At 35.9% G+C, this 23,289-nt stretch overlaps 1 protein-coding gene across 1 annotated transcript; it reads left to right on the plus strand.

The window, feature by feature from the left end:
* The first annotated feature begins 7,129 nt into the window (after window positions 1–7,129).
* Window positions 7,130–21,935, plus strand: LOC128026300 (protein FAM204A-like). The gene is made up of 8 exons (XM_052613270.1): window positions 7,130–7,181; window positions 7,311–7,596; window positions 7,788–7,875; window positions 8,240–8,273; window positions 9,346–9,448; window positions 11,870–11,959; window positions 21,181–21,290; window positions 21,686–21,935. Exons 2-8 carry the CDS (start codon window positions 7,366–7,368, stop codon window positions 21,735–21,737), a joined length of 708 nt encoding a protein of 235 aa, XP_052469230.1. The 5' UTR covers window positions 7,130–7,181; window positions 7,311–7,365; the 3' UTR covers window positions 21,738–21,935.
* Window positions 21,936–23,289: the final 1,354 nt, after the last annotated feature.

Consider the following 23,289-nt stretch of genomic DNA (forward strand, 5'->3'; position numbering starts at 1 on the left):
TGCACTGATTTAACATTACTGTAATTTTAAAATATATTTATTTCCCTTATATTTCAGCTGTGGAGTTTGATATTTTTTCAGGAGCAGTTATGACAAAAATCTGTGCACATATCGGATAAAAATAAGTTTACTTGCTTGTTCTAAGAACGTTTTGCTAATGTACCTATTAAGTTACAAAAACATTATTTTTGAATGTTCTTAGAACATTCAAGACCTCCAGTTTTAATGTTTAATGTTTTTTGTTATGTAAATGTTAGAGATAACTTGAGAAGCTTTCCTGTTGGGTATAAGCATATTTAAGCAAGCATATTTTCACTATGTGTAACACTTCGAGGTTTGATTTGGATATTGATATGTATGGTTTTCAGAAGTCACCTTTAGGCAGTGTATATTCAACACTGGAGAGCTAATTAATCTCATCTGCTTAATGTGTTTATGCTGGCTGAGCCCATAAACCTTGCTTTCAATTTTACCTTTTTCTCTCTTTCTTGTTCTGTCTTTGTCTATCATCCCATCTCCCATCTTTTGAGCATTGTTTGCTGAAACTCTCTGATTAATACTCCAGTTGTTTTGTTTTATCTTTAATATGTACAATACCAAAGCATGCACACTCCAAGAGTTATCAAAACATGAATATTAATCACCATAATTCATTGATTTGAATCACATTGAGTACTGATGATGATGAAAACATACTTTTTAAAAACTTTTTTTATATTTTTCATTTTTGTTATTCTACCATAGGATAAGACACTTATTATGTGAAAAATTATTCTCTGTACAAGTCCATTTTGGATTACCTTTGGATACTTTTTTCCCCCTCCTTTCTGTTTTTACTATATAGTTTACTAAGCAAGGTTATGGATTAATGAAATATGATGTTTACGAATATAACTTTTTCCTTTTGCTAACCAAACATCAGCTTAAACCTCCTGTAGAGCCTGTCAGTATTATCTTGCCAATCAAATTAGTTTGTTTTAGCACTAAGCATCTAATCCCAATAACACTGCCATCCTCTTCAAACTCCTTATATGAATTAAAATGTCACGCAAGCGAATCATTACAGCTTAATGGTTCAAATACAGCTCACTATTACTGCTATAATAAGTAGTTTGAGGTGACAGGTGAAACTATAAAATAAAATAAACTAGAATGGTATGATGGAATTATCCAGTGCGGAAATGTACCATTAAAATGTATGACACACCAGGAGATGTCTGCTGCTTCATAATTACAATTTCGGAGCACTGTCATATTTAGTGCAAAATTTAAATGATGTGAAACCAATCCGCATTCTCATTGGGAAGATTTGGATTGGAGAACAATGTGTGTACCATGAAAAATCTACTAGTCAGGATACAGGGTTTTACATGGAAGGTTTAAACAGTTGTAGCTAATGTACAGTTAGTCTTGCGTAGCCAGACCTTCAGACTAAAGGTCTGGAATTCATGGCAGCTTTCATTGGCCAAGGCCCGTCAATGAGGCCATTTGACAGACATGTCAAACAACCAATCACAGTTTGTTTCATTCATCTCACATTTTGAGCCGTGGAAATGTTGCCACAATAACAGACCGGTGTGTAAAAAACTTTGAATATTTCACATACTTTTAAAAATCCAGCATTTAGTTGATCCTGATAAGCGCTCGTCGTCACAGTTGTAAACATGACCGCTTTCTTCTTTCATGAGGGTGTATGGTGCCACGGTATCTTTGTTTCCAGTAGAAATCCTGTAGAATTCAACCAATCCCATAACGACTTCAACACTCCTAAAGTGTTTTCACTTTTGTGTCCCATATGCATCAGACGTTTAGCCAGCGGTCCGTGGGCGTGACGTCTGAGGCTGAGACTAATGTACAGTCAGCTGGTCAATTTTGCCAGTGACGTATGTAGACCCTTTGGTTGGATGAGGGGGCATTCGATATTGTATATTAACTATAACAAATAGTTGTGTGTGTGTCTGATTGGTCCAAATGCTACACTTCTCTTAAAGAGTAGGGGTGTATCCCTGGTGTCCTGGCCAAATTTCCTCCACTGGCCATTGTCAATCATGGTCTCCTAATAATCCCTATCTATTGAATTGGCTCTATCTCTCTCTCCTCTCCACCTGTAATGTTGCCAGTTCTTAAAACTAATATATATTCTATAAAAAAACTGGATGACAAGTAATTTCCTACTGCTAAATTCTGAGGTGTTAGTTACCCCCCCCCCCCCCCAAAAAAAATAAATAAATAATAATAATAATAAAAATAAAAAACCTCTGCATGTATTAATCGAGAACACGGTCTAACACTTGATGGCTGCTCTGCCATTTCTTTTTCATCAGTTAGGAACCTAGGTGTGTTAGGTGTGTTGATAGCAATCGATTTGAAAGTTTCTAGCATTAGTAAATTTGTAAATACATTTTTCCATCTTAAAAATATATCTAAATCACAACCTATGCTTTCAATGTCAAATGCAGAAATGTAAAATCATGTCTTCATGACCTCAGGGTTAGTTTATTGTAATGCCTGGTTCTGTCAACTCTGCACTGGCTCCCTATTGAACATCGTACACATTTTAAAATCTAACTAATTATTTATAAAGCCCTGGATGGTTTATCTTCTTAGTAATTGCGTGAGCTTATATCACATTATAATCCTTCACATCCACTGCAATCTCAAAAATCTGGCTATTTGATAATACCTATACTATTAAAATCAACTGTGAATGGTAGATCCTTTTACTATTTAGCACCCAAACTCTGGAACAATCTAGTGTTGTTCGGGAGGCAAACACACTCTGTCAATTTAAATTTAGATTAAAGACCAATCTCTTTAACCTGGCATACACATAGCATACTATCACATTTCTATAGTTCAAATCCATTAAAGTATTGTTAGACTGCATTAGTTAGGTCAACCAGAATTGGGAACACTTTCCATAACACTGATGTACTTTGTTACATTGTAAGAAGAATAGCATCTACGCTAATATTAGTCTGTTTTATTCTTATTCTGAGGTTACTGTAGCCACCCAAATCCAGTCCGTTTCAAAACCCGATGGTGAATCAGAATCTAGAAATGAATCTCTACAGCCCTGAATTTCAGCAGAATGTCAACTGGATGAGCCCCAGAGACAGACCCCCGGAGAAGACCTCGTCAACTCGACGGCCTATGGGACAAGACCACGGGAACCAGACGAGTCCTCTGCACAATCTGACCTGTGTTGCAGCCTGGAATTAAACCACACCACGATGGTTTTGTCTCTCCAGAGGAGAGCTGGTCGACTGACTGAGCCTGGGAACTACCAAGTTGTTTTTCTTTTTTTATTCCATTTCTGCCAACAGTGGAGTTTTGGTTCCTTGCCACTGTCGCCTTTGGCATGCTTAGTTGGTGATGCTTAATTTCTAGCAATATGCAGCTTTACAGTGTCAAATTTTGTTTTGTATAAATCACTATATAAATAAAGATGACTTGACTTTTTTGATATATTAATTAATTTAATCATTTATTCATACATGAAATATGTATTTCCATTTAAAATATTTTAGACTCTTACTTGGATAATCTTGAAAAGATTGTTCATTTAAGCTAATTCTTAAGAAGTTACCTTAACCGTCATTAACTTGTATTAGTAAATGTTAGATAATAAATGACCGTTGACATGATATGATTGAATGATTAGAATCAAGTGTTCCAGAAAGCTTAAACTTTTAAAACTCATTTACAAAACTGCATTTACATTTTTAACAGAAACTTAAGGAGCACCTGGCTGGTACACATAACACAAAATTACTTTCAAATGTATTTAAAATTCTTCAAACACATAATGTCTATATCATGTTTAAAATGCTATTTTAAATGTCTGGTAATGTCCAGCAATTATATAAGGTTTGTGTTTTTCTAGATGGCCTCCAACCTGTTTAATACCAATAGGCCTTGACATACAGACACAAGAACGTTGTGCTTTTGCTTTCTTGGCAGATTTTAAAAGAGAAAATTTTGTTCAAATCGTCATTAAAGGCGTCATTCTGGACAATGGACACAATGTGACATTCTGTCTGTGTAAACATGGTTTAATAAATGAATTAACTACATAAATAATGGCTGTAATGACATTTTAGGGAACAATAAGTCTGAGCATTGTCAGGAAATAGTTGATGTATGAGTTTCATGCCTCAGCAGTTCCTCAAAATGAATCGGCACAGGAAGATAGCTAGGGCCTTGCAACTAGCCCATTTCCCAGAATTATCTACTTGTTGTCAATTTGCACAGTGGAATTACACATGCAAATTGCACTGCCTGCACAAACACCACTTGGAGATGATAAAAACAAATTAACAAAGGCTATAGAAGAAGGATTTATTTCACTGGCTCACCCAGGTCAAGCAATACATGTATTTGACGATTGTGTGTACCCAATTTTGGTGTAATTATATCTGCAAATTATTCTTTGTAATCTTTTTTTTTTTTTTCAACCTTCTTCTTAAACTCATAATTAGCATCCCTCGTTTCTCTCTCAGACTGCCCTGTCAGGTTAACAGTGAATAATCTCATCTGGCTGTCACCCTTCTTTTCCTTTTCTCTTGTGCTGCGGCATCGTCCGTTATTTTTAAATGGCTTGTACACTGTACACATGGAGGCTAAAAGTCAAGGGTCATTAAATTTGAGAGCACACCATCGGGCCAAATGCAGAGGAAAACAGGCATAGCCGGTCCAGAAGTCAAGCTATACATAATCACCCTCTTAACATGGTTTCTCATATTCAGAGCTAAATGAGGAATCCCTGGACCTCAGTGTTGGCTAGTATTAGATATCTCATTTACTTTGTACACACTCAGCTAATCTGCTCTAATGAATTCTGCCAGCCCAAGCCAGATCCAGATGACTTAAAATGATTACTCTTTCCTAAGACATGTGCTTGCTCATTTGAGGTTCAATTTGGCTGGCTTGAAAAAAAAAATAATAATAATAACAGCCTGTCACAGTAAGATACTAATAATTAAGACTTGGGTTTATCTCACCAAACTTACCACCTATTTTCCACTTTAACCAAAACTAATAAGCATTTTACATTTTTAAACAACAAACTCTAAATATATAATAAATGACCGAAATAATGATCTGGAACCCAAACCGAACAAAAGTGTCAATGTAAGGGAAGCATAAAAAAAAAAAAAAAGAAGAATCATAATAATTTTGACACTAGTAACTGGCACCACCAAATTACCTTTAAAAGTTCTAGTTGACTTTGACAGTGAGTTGTCACATATATAATTAAATTGGTATTAACTTTGGGGCGGGTGGTATCAGTTATGGAGAGGATATGGGCTATATGTAGAGTGATGTTTAATTTATCTTGCTGACTTAAGCCCTATCGTGTCATGTTAACTTAAAATTCTTGATGTTGGATGAAATTTATGTTTTTAAGGACATACAATAACCAACAAATACAACATATACTTAACCCTGTAAGGCCTAGAGTATCATGAATTTATTCAACCTCTAAATTATCAGAATGGTGAAAACTTTGCTGGATTTGATTTATAGTGTATACTTCTTTAGCAAGTAAAAACCATTTAGGTATAATTCTTAAAATGTCCACCCTTAGGCCATGTTACATGACTTTTTGCTGTGAAATCTTTATTTAACATTTACTGGACTGAAGCAACTTAGGTTTACTTAATTATCCATAAATCATAATTTCATTTTCAGAAAATAATTTTGAAGGTTATTATTCCATCTCTCAGTTATCATTGTATTGCATATGTTTTGCCCATCACAACTTAAATTGGATAGCGTTAATCTTAAAACTAAGTATCTAAATATAATCAACGTATTTTGGGGAGATAATGTTTATTTTTATGAAAGTAGTATAAACTGTTATAAATATAATATTGATTTATATTACAAACAATCTGAATTTCATCTTGGCCTTATAAGCTGCATCATATTTTTGCTCAGTTTGGGCCTCTTTGGAAATTGAGGTGTTTTCCCCTATATAATCCACCCCATAAGTGCATAGGCATAAAAGATCAATAAATACTTACTGAAGGTTAAGGTTATCATAAACTCAACTAAAGAGGCAGTGCGCACAAATGAGGAGCATTCCTCCATCACTACATGTTCAGAACATACATGTAGAGACCAAGATAGAGAGAGTGAGAGGGACAAATGAGAGAGAGAGAGAGAGAGAGAGAGAGAGAGAGAGAGGGAGGAGCAAATGCAAAAAGCAAATGAGAAAGAGCAAAAGAGATAAATTGTTAGGCACATTCAAAACTAGTGGCACCCTCGCTGGAGGCATAGCAAGCAGAAATTATATTGATGAAAATCTCTGACATTAGGACAATACAAATGAGCTTGTTGCCCCCGAATCTGTGCACGCTAAATAAATCATTTAAGTAAATAGGTGGTTTTGCAATTAGGCACTAAGCCCACTATTTAGCAACAAAACAGAAAACTGATGTTATTTGATATAAATAAGCAATTTAAGCACCAGTGTTTTTCGTCTGCCAAGGCCACAGGCTAAACAAGATTAGCATGCTAATCATTTGAATGATAATGTGGTGATGCCCTCAGCTGTCTGAATAAATTGGGAGACATTGCTCATACAAGAGCATTCTTATCACTCTGGAGAACATGAGCAATTGTGTTTTAGTTTGCCATTTGTAAATATATATATATATATATATATATATATATATATATATATATATATATATATATATATATATATATATATATATATATATATAAAATTGCTGAACTGGCATACAACTATGTTTGCATTTGTTTACTCATTCCTACCTTAAAATGTGGTGCTACTGCATTAATTGAAGGCCTATAGTAGGCATACAGTTAGTTTTGGTTGTTAAGTTGTAACAAATTTATCACCAGAAATAACAAACCAATTGTTTTAGAGGAATAAATGTTAAACATAGACCAGTACTTAATATAATATATAATCTTCATATTTAATTGATTTTCAAATTATAATTGGTAAAAGACCGTAGTTAAGCATTTATCCATTTGTCTATTTAGAGTAGATTTAAAATAATTTATGTAGTAGTTAGTTGTAAGTGGAGGGTCACGTTTCATAATAGATCCAAGTGACCAATCAGCGTTTCTCTTACAGCTGTTGCTCCTCCGCCGATCCAATAATCAAGCTCTATGTTCAAAATGCGGAAATACAGTCTGCAAAGGTAAGCGTTATGCTGTTGTTAGTGTAGTACTTTCATATATTATGATATTGTTAAATCAGTCATCTGTAGCGTTTAATAATATTTTTTTTCTTTAAACATAATCGGCGCGGTTTTTTTTTTTCATGGCAGAGGATAATGCGGACGTCAACAATATTCACGTGTTGGATGATTTGCCAAATGTAAGATGTACAGTGGACTCTTGCCGCCGGGTCTCACTGAGGCTGACCTGAGCTCGGATGATGCTGATGAAGGGGAAGCAGCAGAAGACAGACAAGGCGAGCAGCTCTCACGTCAGTCAGACACAGAGTCTCATTCAGCTTGTGCACATGTTCAATGTAATAACACAAAAACTGGTCTGCACAATGATGCTTTTGGGGATGATTGTCTTCCTGGAGTTTCCTTGGATAAGTGGCAAGTACGTGGATCGGCTGTAGTTATGAGTGCAGATCTTGCAGTGATCAAATGATGTATTATTGATCTAATTGGGCAGTAAACAGTTAATCTCTCTACAATATAAACAAAGCAAGTTGCTGTTTGTTCATTCAGAATTTATTTTAATATCATTATGTCAGTATGCATTTTTTTTTTTTTTTGTTATTGTTGCAGAAGTTCAAAGAGCTCCAGAAAGCAAAAGATGATCAGAGAATGAAGGAACCACAAACAAAGCGGAAAAGGAAAAGGCGCCACAAGAAAGGTCATTATAAAAAGTTGTTCTCATTACCTTTCCATGCTCTTCTTCTATATTATTTCTACTGATGTTAACTATATCCTATTTATTCATTTCAATGCATTCATAACAATTAGTACAGCTCAGTTGATTTGTGTTTTGAAAGGAATTTCTCTTGCAGTCACAATGCCAGGCACTTTGTTTGGTTGTTGGGGTTAAACGTGGGTGTCCAGTAGGATTTACTACACTAGAACTAATTTAATCCACGGGCATCATTGTTTGAGGAGATTAATTACACAATTTCACACTTTTTCATTTGCCATAATGCTTGTACATAACTTTTTTTTATACGCAATGTATTAACATATTTTCTTTTTTACACCTCAAACAGGCAGGACACAGAATTGTGATACTGAGCAGGAAAGGTATGATGGACAGTTATGGTTTGCTCCGAGACAATTGATGATGATTTCCATAATAGATAATTCCATCAAAACATCAGTATATTATTCAGCAGGTCATGAAAAAGACTATGAGAGATGTTGTGTATTGTAAACAGCTTGAGGCTGAAACACATGTTCTTAGGCCTTACGCAGTTTTTAAATGAGTTTTTCCGGTTGTGAGGTTAATATATACTGAATAACTTATTAATATCAGGGCAGTGAACTCTCTTCCCATTTTATTCTGAAGTTTATATGATGATTTTAAATTTAAATATACTTCTGAAATAATATATTTGTTCATTGATGGCAGAAATATCACATTTCCTCTTATCTAAAGTAAACACGATGTGATATGAAGTAAATTCACAATCATACATTCCAAAAAAAAACAAAAAAAAAAAACAACAACAACAAAAAATGCAAAGGTAGGCTGGAATATGCTACACAACTTTTGCACAGATTTTTGCCACAATCTACAGATTTGAATCGACAGATTAAGATGAAATCGTAGTGTATGATGGGCACAGACTCTGTTTTGTATTGTTAGACTTTGATTCTATCCAGTCGGAGAATATCAAACAAGTTTGGTATTTTGAGCCGATTTTAGAGCACATAGTGTTTTCATATGTCATGCATCTCCAAGCAACAAGGCACACGTTTTTGAGTTTGGAACCACTTGAAAAGTCTGGTAGTGTGTGATACATAGTTGTTTAGTGTATGTTAATTTTATATATTTTTTTTTTTATTATTTTTTTACAGAATCAGCAGTTGCATGATGCTTCATTTTTTTATTTTTTTATATATATGTTCAGGTCATTTCAACCTTCAGGGAAAAGGAGGGGAACAAATTCTAGTACAACATTCTTCATATTTGACACCTCCTGCCTATGTCACTGAGCACACATATATTCCCAATGGCTCTGTAATCCACCAGTTATAGCAAAAAGGGATGTGTGGAGAAATAATTGAATCTCACAAAGTATACATGCTAGTCCTGGAGTGAATAATAACAAAAATAAAAAAGAAAGACCTGTCATTCTCTGTCTTTGCCCAGGGAGCCTGAAGAGAAACGGGAGGAGCACTGGAAGGAGCTCACGCAGTATTTTGGCATCAATGATAGACTCAAGCCGCCTCCTTGTAGCAGACCTCCTCTCATGGTAACAATGATTTCCTTCGCCGTCTTCCTCTTCCACTCTGTGGGTGTCCTAATTCCACTCAGATGCTCAAAGAATTTTTATCCCACAGCCTCTCTCTGTTCTGTGCCTACTGTATGTGTGACTCGTAATTGTTTCCTCTATCAAATGTGAAAGACAGAGCGAGGAGGCGTCTTTTCTTCTGCATGACACTGAGCATAACAGAATAGATCATATTATATTTAATGATGAGATTACCTTAATCTTGACATAAGGATGTAGCTGCACTGTCTGTTCTGGTTGGTGTTTAATATTTCTTATATGAGGTGGATTTTGCCATTGAAAGCCACAGCACAATGGAGTCGAGAGCTCTCTGTGATGCTGTAATTCAGTGATAGGGAGGGGAATGTTTGCAAATCAAATACACTGGACAGCTTCTATAACAAATATGACATGAAGATTTTTCCCACTCTGATGCTGAAAGTCCATCACATGTTGTAGAGCAGCATAAACAATAATAATAAAACAGCATTTACCTTTATTTGTCCTCCGTAAATGGACCATTTTTAGCAGAGTGAAGTTGGATTATATCAGCTTCTTTGAGTTTCACATTTTGTTAAAAATGTTGCAGTAGAATCTTTGTTTGTTTCATAGCACTTCCATATCGCATATAATTACAGACAAATGCTTAATTTAAGGTTAATGGGTGATCGTTTTGTTAGTGGCACTTGAAACGACTTGAAATCTTGAAAATTGAAACTTCTCCAAACTGTATTTAAACATTTTTCCCATGTTAATGGATTTTGGAAACTGACATGTGAGTGTAATGATATATTATTATTATTTTTCATATTTGAGAATTTTAACATGAAAAGTTCTCAAATACTGTTTGGTTTGGTCATGATAAAAACATTTCAGATTTTCAAACATGTGAACTGAAAACTTGATTTATTTTATTTTTAAAGTGCAAGCTAGATTGCAACATTTAAGAGCCATTACACCATTAAAAAGCTACTATAATGCATTTTATTATAATATATTGTTTTCTTTAAATTAATAACAGGGAAAAGTGCCCTTAGTGGATGAATCACCATTATGCCTTTGCTTATAGTGTGCACATATGACTGCATTGTGTTGAAACACAAATAGTAATTTACTTCCTTTGTCTGCATAAAAACATATTTGCAAACAGACATTTAAATCACCATATCAGCATTGATTTTATGTCACTGTAGCTGTTAGCAGCAATGGATGTTTGTCTGTGGTGTCTGCACAGGTTTGCTTGGATATCATTCAGCTCAGTTTCATTTAAAGCAATACATCTTTTTTTGCAGTATATGATTTTGACCTGTACTTTGTGAGATGAGAGCAGAATATGTAAGAGAACGAGGCATGATTTCAAGAAAGCTGACTTTGTACATTGGCACATATTCATAATTGAATTTCGTCATGCAGGAATTTCCTGATTACATTTTCTATAAATAAGTCTCTTTTAGTTAAAAGCTTTGTAAACAGAACTAATTCATTTGTAACTTCAAGCCAATTTTGCACTGATGCGTATTACTTATCATTTCTGCAGCATTAACTTGAAACAGTTTTTGCCGCTATTTTTTTAATTGTCATGTAAGCAGAATGTTGGCAAATGTAATTTGTTTTAAGCAGGGAAACACTGCTAATTCAATTGTCCATATCATGTAGCGCTGAGTTCAAATAATTTAGCATTAGCAAGTTAAAATATTGGGTTAAAATATTGTTTTGATTATATATCTATCCAGTTGTCCTGTTAAATTAGGCCGCTCTGCTGCCCCATTTTCCCTCGCTTTCAAAGGCTATATCTATTTTGGATTAAACACTATTAAAGGACTGAGCATATGCTGTGAAAATATAATTTAATAGAGTTGTGAGCGAGGCTGATTGGAACAGTCCCTCTGAAATGTTTACCTAAGCAGAATGAATATTATATGGCCATTCCTGAAATCAGAATATGGAATATACATTAGCTCAGGAATAAATTACATCAGGATGTTCATACATGTATTGTTGGGTTTTCACAACTTTTTTTTTTTTTTTTTTTGCCCATAAGAGCAACAAACACATCTAGAATTTATTGAAACTTGTAGAAAATGAGAATGTTGTGTCTTTGTCTTATGGAGATCCATAGTAGCAGACAGAGAGCTCTGCTCCACCAGTCCTGCTGCTTTGATGGAAATATCTAATTAAAGACTAACATTTATGTTTGGTAACCTCCTGTGGCTAGACAGATTTTTTTGCCTAATATTTAATCAACCAACGATTTTCATTTATGAGAGGAAATCTACATATTTGTTGTAATGGCAATCATTTTAAAAAGAAATGCCTGGGGGAGTTTTTAAGTTACTCTTTGATTTTTTTTTTTTTTTTTTTTGGAAAATCACTTCATTTTATTTCCCTCCTTCTCATCTTCAGTCAGGCCTGGAAAAGAGCATAGAGAGTGCCATTGCTGAAGGGGACTGTGGGAAGGCGGAAGAACTGAGTGACAGACTTGCTACTCGAGAGGTATGTTTCCCTGATAAGCCATCTCGGGGGGGCGCTTCAACTGTGACAAATTGAGCTAATGGGTCTGTGGCCATTTTGCCTGCAAAGACACAGGCTACAAACACTCACACACACACACACACACACACACACACACACACACATACACATCATTCGACTTGGGCAGAAAGTCTTGCAACCCTTTTACACTAAAGTTAATGGAAAGCCCTCCCCCAGTTTGAAGTAAGGCAGTGTCTATAGAACTTTCGGTTCTGCCTTTTAATGAAGGCTACAATGCTTTCAACCCGAGCGCTAAAACATTTTCAAGGTGCCAGTTTTGCACCTTTGAAGTGAGCTCATACCTAAATACAGTGCCTGCAGTTTTAAAAAGACACATTTTAGGAATGGACATAGGATCAAGCGCTTCGAAGCTAATTTGGCAGAAAATTTAACATTCGCACAGCTGTAATTACAGTTAAAAAGACATTCAACTTTTCTGAAGTTGGGGCAATCATAGCGGGCAATATTTTTAAGCCTCGCAACTTTGATTCAATGGAATCTGAAATGCATTCCACTAAATTCCGGCCTAAGCTTTGATTTCAGTATTACTGCATGGAATTGATGTTCACTGTCAACCTTAAACAGTTTAGTACAGAAAAGGTTTGGGTGCGTGCTTCCACTTGCATATACATTAGATGAACTTGAAGCATTTTTAAAGATAACATGATTTTTTTTAGATGTTTTTTTTTTTGCAAATATCATGCATATATCATCACTTTGCCCCAAACTGTGTGTTTTTTACTACAAAAGTGGTCTGACAATAGAACAATTGTGCAAATACTCTTCTTTTTTTATTGTATTGTGTTGTTGGGGTTTTTATAACAGGTCTCAGTCTGCACACACGCAGTAAACAAGCTTTATTTCATGTTGAAATTTCATTATGATACATTGCAAAAAGTGGAAATTAATCTTTGTTATTAACTTTATATTTAGGTTAACTAAATGGTTCGTAGTACTCATTCTTTAAGTCCTTTTTTGTGATAATTTTCTTTGACTTTTTTTTTTCATACTGCAGCCGAAGCTATTCCTGTTTTTAAACGTGTTTTCATTTTCAGCAATAATTAATTTTCTATTAAGATTAATTTTGTAGTTTTATTGGTGATAAAAGGTCATGCTTCGATAAAGCTCTCCCATCCATCTAATTGGGAGGAGCAGCGTTAATCGTGTTAACCTCAAATATGAGTTTCCTACGTAATCAATTACAGCTTCTGTTTCTCTCGGTGTAAATGTGAAAATTACACCATTTACTCCACACTAATGAAATCATATTTGTGATGCTGTTGATTGTTGATCTGAATCAGTTCAAAGCAAGGTGATAATCATGCTCCTAACAAGCATTAAATTGCCTGGTAATGCCAACAACAGCAATTTTCTTTTGAGAGTCTTTACGCAGTAATCCATACAGATGTTACGTACGCTTATCTCTAGAGTATCTTTGTGGTTTTATCTTTTTCTTTCCCAGGTAGACGGAAACATATTAACTGTTTCTTTGGAAACCATTCTCGGAAACATTTCATCATTACATGGGCTTCATTGTGATGCCACGCGTCTACATCAGCCCTCGCTTTTGTTCTTTTGTTTGGTTGAGAATGGCAGATTTAAGCATTCCTTCACAGAGAGTCTATCTAGACTTCAAAAGCAGGTAAAGAATTTCAGAGATGCTGTCTAAATGCTTGCAACTGACAGCACTGAAACGTTTAAGGGCAGTCCCTTTTATCAAATAACACCACTATAGTAATTCTAGCAGGTTATGTGATTAGTTTGGCATGGCTTCCAGGTAAAAACACAAATACAAACTGCATGGCTTCTGTCTTTGATTGACTTACCAGGACCATGTTGTCACAGAAAGCTTCTTACAGCATCAGTGGATTTCAGCAGACTTAGCAGTCTCGAGTCTCTTGCTCAGCCAGACAGCTGAAGTCTGCCTTTGACAGAACACTGGCAGTCGCTGTGCAGTAATGCCACTGTTAGCTGCTGTATTTGCTCTCCACTAAAAACTGTACATTATAGTTCTCGCCAGGTAATGTGCATTTGTCATCTGCTGGACATAGTCCCTCATGCTCTATTGATGTAGTGTCTCTCATGGAACATTTTTCCACTATTTATCAAGAGTTCAGGGTAACATCATTCTAAGCTGTGCAGTGATAGAACAGGTTGCACATATGGAAGATCATTTATGAAATTTGAAGGGTTTCAGATTAAGGTACATTGAGTTGCACCATTTGTTATGTTAGCCATACATTATGGCTGAATATAAGTGCCACTGTACCTATATACTAATATTTAAAAGTCTGGGGTTGGTAAGATTTTTTTATTTTATTTTTTTAAGAAGTTTCTGACGCTTGCCAAGGCTGCATTTATGTGATAAAATTTCTGTGAAAACACCAGCATTTAACTGGTAACAGTCACCACTTTTTGGTAACAATCACCACTTTTGTTTAGAAGAGAGTAGTGAAAGGACAGGAAACGATGGAAAGAGAAAGGGAGGAATTGAATCTGAAAGTGTTGCGAGCGAGATCTGAACTAGAATAACCTATATGAGCACCAGAGCTCAATGTGTCAATCATTAGGCCACTGCTCTTCTTTGTGAATTAATTGAATCACAACACAACTAACCTTCTTTCATGCAACATTTACTGTGTATATAACACTAACTCTGGATAAACAGAGAAATATGTTGCCCCGTTTCAAGGGTCCTTGGGGGCGATTTGGATATTAGTGAGGCATTTTATGCCCTAATTTCTAATCCGACTAGTATTCATTATCACGGCACTCCGTGCGGCCACAGAACACTCTGCCCAGGATAAATGTTCCTGCAGATAATGCGGTGAACAACCAAACAGTCAGTAATCCCAACTATGGCAAGCCTCAATTTCAAGCTTCTAATAATATTTGTGTCTACTGATATATGAAATAGCATGCAATATGTTTACATGCTAATACATCGTTAAATTAAAGTGTTCAAAATGAGACAGTGATATACTAAAGGTCTTGTGTTATTATTTGAGCCCTTGTTTTTGTCCTCGAGAATGATCTTTATAAATTATGCCTATGCTTGAAGGATTGTATTGGTCATAACCAATTTATCCTCTGGAATAAATCTTTTTTTCTTTTGCTCTCAACTCTATGCTTTATATATAAAAATCTCCTGTTTGGAAACATTTAAAATGTAGAGGAATTATCGGTTGCTTCCTTGTGTGGCTTTTTTTAATCATATAATAATTTCCCTGTTTCCTTTAATCTGCAAATTAAAGCAAATTTGTTAAAACCTTCTTTCAAGTTATCCTAAAAAGAGTGTGATTATGTGGGCTTTCATCTTTGTCCGGGTGTTTAAACACAAATGTGGATAGTAAAGGTTCTTTTGAGATTTCCCTTTCATAAAAGAATATTCAAATATTCTGTAGAAGGTTTAACTCTTCTTTTGGAAGGTAAAAGCCTTTTAATTGATCAGAATTAAATACAGCATTATCAAATTCCCCGCATACCCTCTAACCAAAAGAAAAGATACAGGTGCCAGTTCAAAGTGCCTGAGCAAGCTTAAATCTTAAAGCTAGGAACATTTTGCCTTTATGAAAATATGAAGTACACTAAGATATATATATATAATGTATATATGTGTATATGTCTATGTATATATATGTCTAAGCACATTTAATAGCAGAGCTTCAGTCTAAGTTTCTGTGGTAAAGACGAACTGAGCAAGACTAAACAAAGGACTGTCACACTTTATTATTTCCTACAGTTTTTCTCTGCCCTGATCACAAATATTAGCTCCGCATTACCACTTCAAAACGCAGACTTCTCTGTCTTGAGTGGTGGGGGGTACCGCGTCCATTTCAAGTTCTCCGGGAGTCAGACAATATGAAAATGATTCAAAGACGGAGACACAGTCTAAGGAGTTGTTAGAGGAAACAAAAAAGTCGAGTGAGTGAGCGGGAGTTCATTAACATATACACATATATGCCTTTCAGTATGTGACTTAAATGCTCTTTGCGTCACAGCCAAGATTATGCATTAGAATTGGCGTTAGTACAACTATTAAATGTGTTGCTTTGCCGTTTCCTTTATTCGCCTTCATCTCTGACCAATCAGCTGGGGTTTTGTTATAATATGCTTTTGAAGTGCAGCATGTGTCAGTAACTACGAACAGGTCTCTAATGACAAGGTTCTCTGGAAGTTTGCCTTTGTGTGTATTTTACGGAGTGTCATACCGTTTGAAGTGCCATTATTGCAGCTAGATCAAACTCATTGGTAGAGACCGATCCAATTAAAATGCATGTTTTGACAGATTTTATGAAAGAAGTTAGTGTGCTTTTGTACAGGCTTGCTAAGGCTTATTGGATTAAACATAATGTTTGTCTATTTATTTATTTTTTTCATCCAATTATTAATCACCGTAACAATTTTTTGTATGTTTAGGTATTTTAGCCCCTTTCTTCATCGATAAATCCCAATCTGTACAGAAACTCTTCTTCCTGTGCAAGCCCCTCCGGCAACAAGAAAACTGCTAAGCAGAAACTCTCCTTTTTGTTCCATTTTCTTTCAGCATTAGCAATTTATCATAGAATGAACTTTTATTATATCTGAAGATGACTCACATTAAATTTTTGCCCATTCATTTTGAAAGGGGTTCTAAGCTTTTATCAAATGCTGGGGAATCTCACTTGGATTATTCTATTTCATTAATTACTTGATAGACAAAGCATACTTTTCAATGTAGATTTTTTTTTTTTTTTTTTTTTGTGCTGTTTAATTAATTAGCATGTTTTCTCATTTAATTAAAGCAATTTTTTTCTGAATTAAAGCCCACAGCAAAACACATATATAATTTGTTTGTAATTAGCCCTTAATTGGTGGTAGTGGAAGCTTAGCACCCTTGTTTCCTTTTTTTTCTGATTGCCATTTTATTGCCAGTCAGTCATTAATTAAACTGTTTTTCTAATTAGCTTATAAAACTGTTGATGGCACATTATTGCAAGTGCGAGTCGAAAGCTTGCTAATAAGCCTTGCCTGCTCAGAAGAGGGAAGATAATGAAATGTGCACAAAGCCAGCGAACTTTCAGACTTTTTTCCACTCCCTTGTTCCCTGAAGATGACAGTCTTATGTATCTGGAATCAGATTATTGAGGCTGAAACATAGAGAAGTGCATTATACCGAGAGCTTTTCCAGCTAGATCCCCCTCAGAGAGGCTGCTTCTCTGTATGTCTTGTAATGCTGTTTGTCAAGTTGGTGGCAAGATTACAGGAACTCCTTGTCTTATTTCCCTCACCACCCCCTTGAGACTGATAAGCTATGTTAACAGGATCTTTCACTGTATACAAGGATATCAAGTGTAGGACTCTCAATATGTCACTTTTGTTGAGCGGATTTGGTCTCCTCCGCTTTAGTGTAGATGACACAGGGTATTGTCCCGGGAGCGTGGCCTGTTTCTTTTCATTCAGGCAATGCAGTGGTTTTCTTGCCATCTCCCTTGGCATTGTTTTGATGCAAGCTGTGATTATTACAAGCCATTTAAACTGAACCCATTTGGCATGGTAAAACAAAATGATGATTTTATTGATTTATTGGTAATGTTAATGTAAATAAATGTGAGAAGATTAGTTCTCAAAAATGAAAAAGTGTTCACTATGCATTGGACAAATTATATAATTATGTAATATTCTCATGTAAGTGGAATTCTATTTATTTATGTATTCATTCATTGTTAAATTGGCGCTACACAAGAGAAAACTGAGAAAAAGCACTGTGGTAAAAAAAAAAAGGTCAATTTCAGCACCCACAAATGCAATGGGCTCGATCAGACTATCTGGGATACAAAAATGTGCAAGTACGATCATCTGTCCACTAGATTATGCATTTTACGTCTTCATGCTGACAAATAAACAGGTGTATCTTGGTACAGGTAACACAGAGAAATAATACACATTGTTAATTTATTTACATACAGATAGTGTAACAATTCAAATCTGGTTGAAAAATCAGTTCAACCTAACTTTAATTAAGCTGGTCATGTCCACATCTTATACATTTTGAAGAGGGAAATAAAAAACTGAGCTAGTAGCATTTATTAAGAATTGTAAGTACAAACTACCCATAAACAACCTTAACTGGATACTTATTCCAGTCTTACATTAGTCGACTATGCCCATGGTATATTGGTGTTAAGTGTTTGTGTTTCACTTATTTTACAAAGTGAATGTTATGTGCAATTATTGTATAAGCTAGTATAGAACTGTAGGTGCTGAGTTTTAATTGTTTGCAACCCTTGCTTTTTCGGTATGTGGGTGTGAGTGAGACAGCTATGGGTTACAAATGCAAGCTCCAGAATTAATTTAAAACCTATTTTAAACAGCTGCAAGGGAATCACTAGATTTTTTTTTTCACATAGCATATTTTTGTATTTATTTCAAAGCTTTTTTTTAAGATATAATCATTAAAAATATTATTTATTTCAAAGCTTTGTCTGCTCTGAGTTTGCAAGCCACCATCTTCATATAGTTTGCAACCGTTTTCATATATTTGTGGAAGGCTCAAAAATTGCAAAATTATAACGAATGAACAGCACTTTGAAATCAGATAACAAGATAGCATTGTTAATTTATGCAAAACATTTATATTGAACGTTAATTTGCTTTTAATCTACTTTACAGCATTTGCCGTGGCAGTCGATGATCTTCTATACATTACCAACTGGGTTTTGCAGCGCTGTTGGCTTCATCCACCTAGTGGCCCTTCGTTGTAGTTACAGTGCTGAGCAGTCCCTCACAGACCTTTCAAAGGTCATATCATGTAATGGTGCTTAATAAACCCAGCATTGAATAAGGCTTTGCCAAGGACTGGCGTAAATGCCACACAATACCTATAAAGAGGAGAGAAGAAAGGTACATGGAAATACACTGAATGTAATTCTTACCGAGATATGGGAAGGTTTAGTGTGACTACCTAGAACAAAGAGCACAAGCACTTTTTGTTGTGAATGTTACCCCAAACACACCCCACCCCCCGGCCCACTTGTATTTTTGTTTTGTTTTGGGGGGGGGGGGTTGTGATTTTTGTTCCATTTTTTTTCCCGCCCTGCATTTTTTTTCTCTGTTCCCGCATTTGATGTGAAAGGATTTGGCACTAAGTCACAAGAGGGAAAAGGAGGGGGACAAGGATGAAAAAGGAGGGAAAATCATGAAAAGTGGATCAAAAAAAGTAAATGAAAAATAATGTCATATTACGGAAAATATGAGAGGCTAATTTGTGCCGACTTTTTGCTAATTTTGTTCTCGCCACAGAAAGAAGTGCCGTCACCTGCTCTGCGCTACACTGATGACAGTGCCAGTGATCCATGAAATAAGCTGCCGCCGGCTTTGTTCTGATAAGAATGAACAAATCTCCACAATGTACTGCGCTCCCAATCTCATTTTCATACTTGCATGCAGGCTAAAAGAAATAAGCTGTTTGCCAGGCTTGATTAATCAGACATTTGAGAGCTTTTTTTGTCTCTTTGATCTGTTCTGTCTGCTAGGTAACTTGCTTGATATCAATGTTGAGCCCCAGTAAAGACAATCATGGATAGTAGACTGGACTGATTTAAAGAAAAATAATAATAATAATAATTAAGACCTTTAATGTTTTGAATATAGTAATGTGTGTGAAAATTGTGGTGTCCCGGCTGAAAGAGTGAAGGGGGGCTTTATTTTGGTGGCGGGGGCTAAATTTGGTTAACGCTGGAGTGGATGTGGGTAATCCTTGTGTCGAAAACAGATGAATCTGAAGATTTAAACCCCTTGACAGCAAAAAAAAAAAATCCTGTTTTGTTGTCTCAAAATGCTGCTTTTTACCCATGACATTATTATATGTATATATATTAAATAAAGCTTGTTTGCGATCTGCACGTTCTTTTCTGCTCGCGATAGCTTCAGCACCTATTCCGTTTAAACACACCTCTCCATAAACACCCTGGTGTGAATTATCTGCCAGCGGATCTGCGCTAAACATGGGAATGATCACCCATTATAATTTCCCTCTCCGCGCTGTCTTGCTAGAAAACATGATTTATGGCTCTTAAAACCTAGGAAAAAAAAATGGCAAGGATTTAAAAAAACTGTCATAGTGTGTTAGCTTCAGGTTATGCAGACGCCTTTACAAATCTTCCAAGTGCCTGTATAGATGAATGCCTCCAGGGCCCAGCCGGAACCCCGCTCTCTCAGCCTGCTAAAGGCCTTATCTTAAATCCAAGCAAAGTACCATTAATCTTTTTGAAAGACCTTTATGGCTTTTAATGTATCCCAAATTAGAACATTTTACACCCTTGGTTCCTGAAATATGGCGATAAAAAGCCTTTAGAGTTTAATTTCTCCTTCCTGCTCACTCTGACCTGCCTAATCCCAGCATGCATTAGGAGATATTTTAGTTTCAGTCTTTCTAATAAAGTTTATCCCACTTAATTAAAATAGAAACAGTTTTTTTTTCACTCTCCTGCTCTCTCCAGGTTTTTCCGAGCCTACAAATGGTAGCACATTTCCTCATTACCAACTTAGTTTTTTTTTTTTTTCCTCTGATTGTTTTCTTTCACTGTTCAAAAGAATTACTTAATAAATACAGTGGAGTCGAGGGAAAAGCAGTGGATAGAAAAATGGGGGTGGGTTATGATTTGTCCAAGTGTTTATCAGAGTTTCTTGCGGTCCAATAATAAACCCATCCCAGGAGTGATGGAAGAGGCCCGGACTCTCCTTTTGTTTCCTGAGCCCTCTGTGTCACTCTGGCTATTGGAATTAATCTAGCCACACCACACACATTTCCCCTCACTGATACCGCCGACATGCGCCTCTCGCCTCCTCCGTTCATTTAGCCATCCTAAGTGCGTGCACTGCAGTTTTCAGAATTAAAGGTCCTCTTTAGATGAACAGATTAAGTATGTGAGATAATAACATTAATTATGCACATCCATGCTGAGTGGTGAAACAGAGGGTTGGGTGCCCTACTTCTATCTATGAACAGCAAATTCATTTTTTTTTTTTTTTAACTCGAGCATGTGTGTGTCCATCTGTGCTGCCATCCTCGCTGTGATGAAGATATGAACCGGAGGCATTCTTCGAGCACCTTCTTGACGCACTGGCAGGACTGGTGAGGTTTGCCAGGCAGACTGATTTTCTCCTGCTAATTGAGCTTGTCTCTGTCTCCTTCTCAATAGCTGGCCGTGAAAATCGCACAAGCCGCCGATTGCCGTGACTTCGCCCGCACCAAAGAGGAAGCGGAGGCTTCCAGGGCAGCCCGAAAAAGGAGGAAGCAAATCGCTTGGGGGTTTGTTGTCTTTTTTTTTCTTCTTCTTCTCTTCGTCCCTGGTGCTGATACCCTGCAGTTTCATTAAGTCACTCTGCATTTCACACTTTAAATGTCCCCTCTTTTCTGGTCATGCTGCTGTGTCTTAACTCGTGTGTATTCGCTAGAGCTTGAGTATTTGGATGCTGCTTATCTTTTTGGTCAGTCAGTCCCTTCAGAGGGTCTCTGAATGCCCATTGTGAGCTTAGAGCAATGATTATACTTTCCAGAAATTGCCTGCAATTATATGCAATCATATTTATCCAAACAAATCTGTATTTCTGTATTGCATTTTTAATGTATTTTTTATTCCAGATTATTTTGAGTCAAATTTGTCAAATTTGTTCACATTTTGTTTTTTTGTTTTGTTTTTTTAGGTTTGAAGCAAAGAAAAGATGGGAAACCAAAAGCAATATGGGATTCATGTGAAATTCACTTCAGTTGATGAGTAAAGATTTGGCATGTTGATAATTGTTTATAGAGGTAATTTTTTTATAGTACAGTATTAATGCATTCAAATGTCCTTTTTTGTAATTTAACATTTTATTTCTCTCTGAATCACTTTTTTTTTTTTTTTTTGGTCAGTCTTTTTTTTATGTAGCTAAATAAATTCCATAAGCACACCAATATTGTTTGATTGGTCATTATTGTGTGTATTTATTTTTTTTTTCTTCTTTTTTTACTTATAATTAAATCTGGCGCATACAGCTGTGCACACCATTTATTTACTGCCATAAGTGGGTTAATCAGGAGCCGCTTATTTTCTTCCACGGAGGTATGGAGCGAGAGAAGAGAAAGGAGAGATTAGGGGTCTAATGCAATGTACAGGATAATATGCAATAGGATTTGCCTGGGCAAAATGAAATTTGTAGGCTGTAAGGAGGTTTGAGCAGTCATAAACGAGGAGTTTAGTCGGGTGCGAGTGTGAGATGACTGTGTGAGGGAGAAAGGCGAAAGAACTCAACACATGATGCATCTTCGAGAGGATTCCCATAAACACTCCACATTTTTCTCAGTTTCTCAGTTGACTGCACTTTACAAATTTGAAATGTCTTTGTTTCCGTATAGAATGTATAGATATTATTATATTGATATAATTAATTTAAACAAATAGTTGACCAAAAACATAAAAAGAAAATGTTGTTGGAATTTCTCCCAAACCTGAATTTTTTTTCTTTACTCCAAGGAGCTCAAAAGAAGAAGCTTTAAAAAATGTTAATGCTGCTCATTTCCGTTAAATGCACAACAAAAACCCATGAAACATAATAGAAGTAATCCATATCCATACTTTCTGAAGATGTGTTATTGGCTTTCCTTATGTTGAAAATAACAAACACACACACAAAACACGATACGGGTAAATAAATAATGATAAAAGTTTTAGAATAACTTTATTGCATTTAACTTTTTTTTTTTTTTTTGCATGATTATTCTTAATACCTAGCACCTTTTTTTTTTTTTTTAAACATCCCTCCCTCCAACCTCCTCCCCCTCGTGAGGTCATTAGCGGGAATGTGGAAACTCACTCCCTTGATTTATGCTCTGCTGGCCTTGAGGCGGTGGCATCTGTAATTTTAGGGCTTTGACATAAACACCCAACAGACAACTGTAGCACAAACTTGTCAGTGCTGCCTCAAGGCAAGGTGTGTGGTTTCAGCCCTGCCAGTTACCACATATACTCTCACTGAAAGTAAAGCACCGCTCTATTGTAAATGCCTTCTTTAGTATATCACTCAAATTGTGTTAAACAGTGTCCACAGCAGATGCAAGGATCTAGAAGACAGTAGAACCCATTATAATCAGTGATTCTCTCTACACTGGATGTGGTGTGGCACGAGGCGATGCAACATGACAAATCCCCGACAGTAAACTGATGCTTCGTTCTGTTTCTGACGTTCTGTTTCCAAGTGTCTGCGCTACTTCTGATATGCAAGACAAATGGATTTGCCATGGTTGCTCTGTTGCGTCCAGTGTTGTGAAA

The sequence above is a fragment of the Carassius gibelio genome, chromosome A13, assembly GCF_023724105.1.
Source record: "Carassius gibelio isolate Cgi1373 ecotype wild population from Czech Republic chromosome A13, carGib1.2-hapl.c, whole genome shotgun sequence".
Classification (NCBI taxonomy): domain Eukaryota; kingdom Metazoa; phylum Chordata; class Actinopteri; order Cypriniformes; family Cyprinidae; genus Carassius; species Carassius gibelio.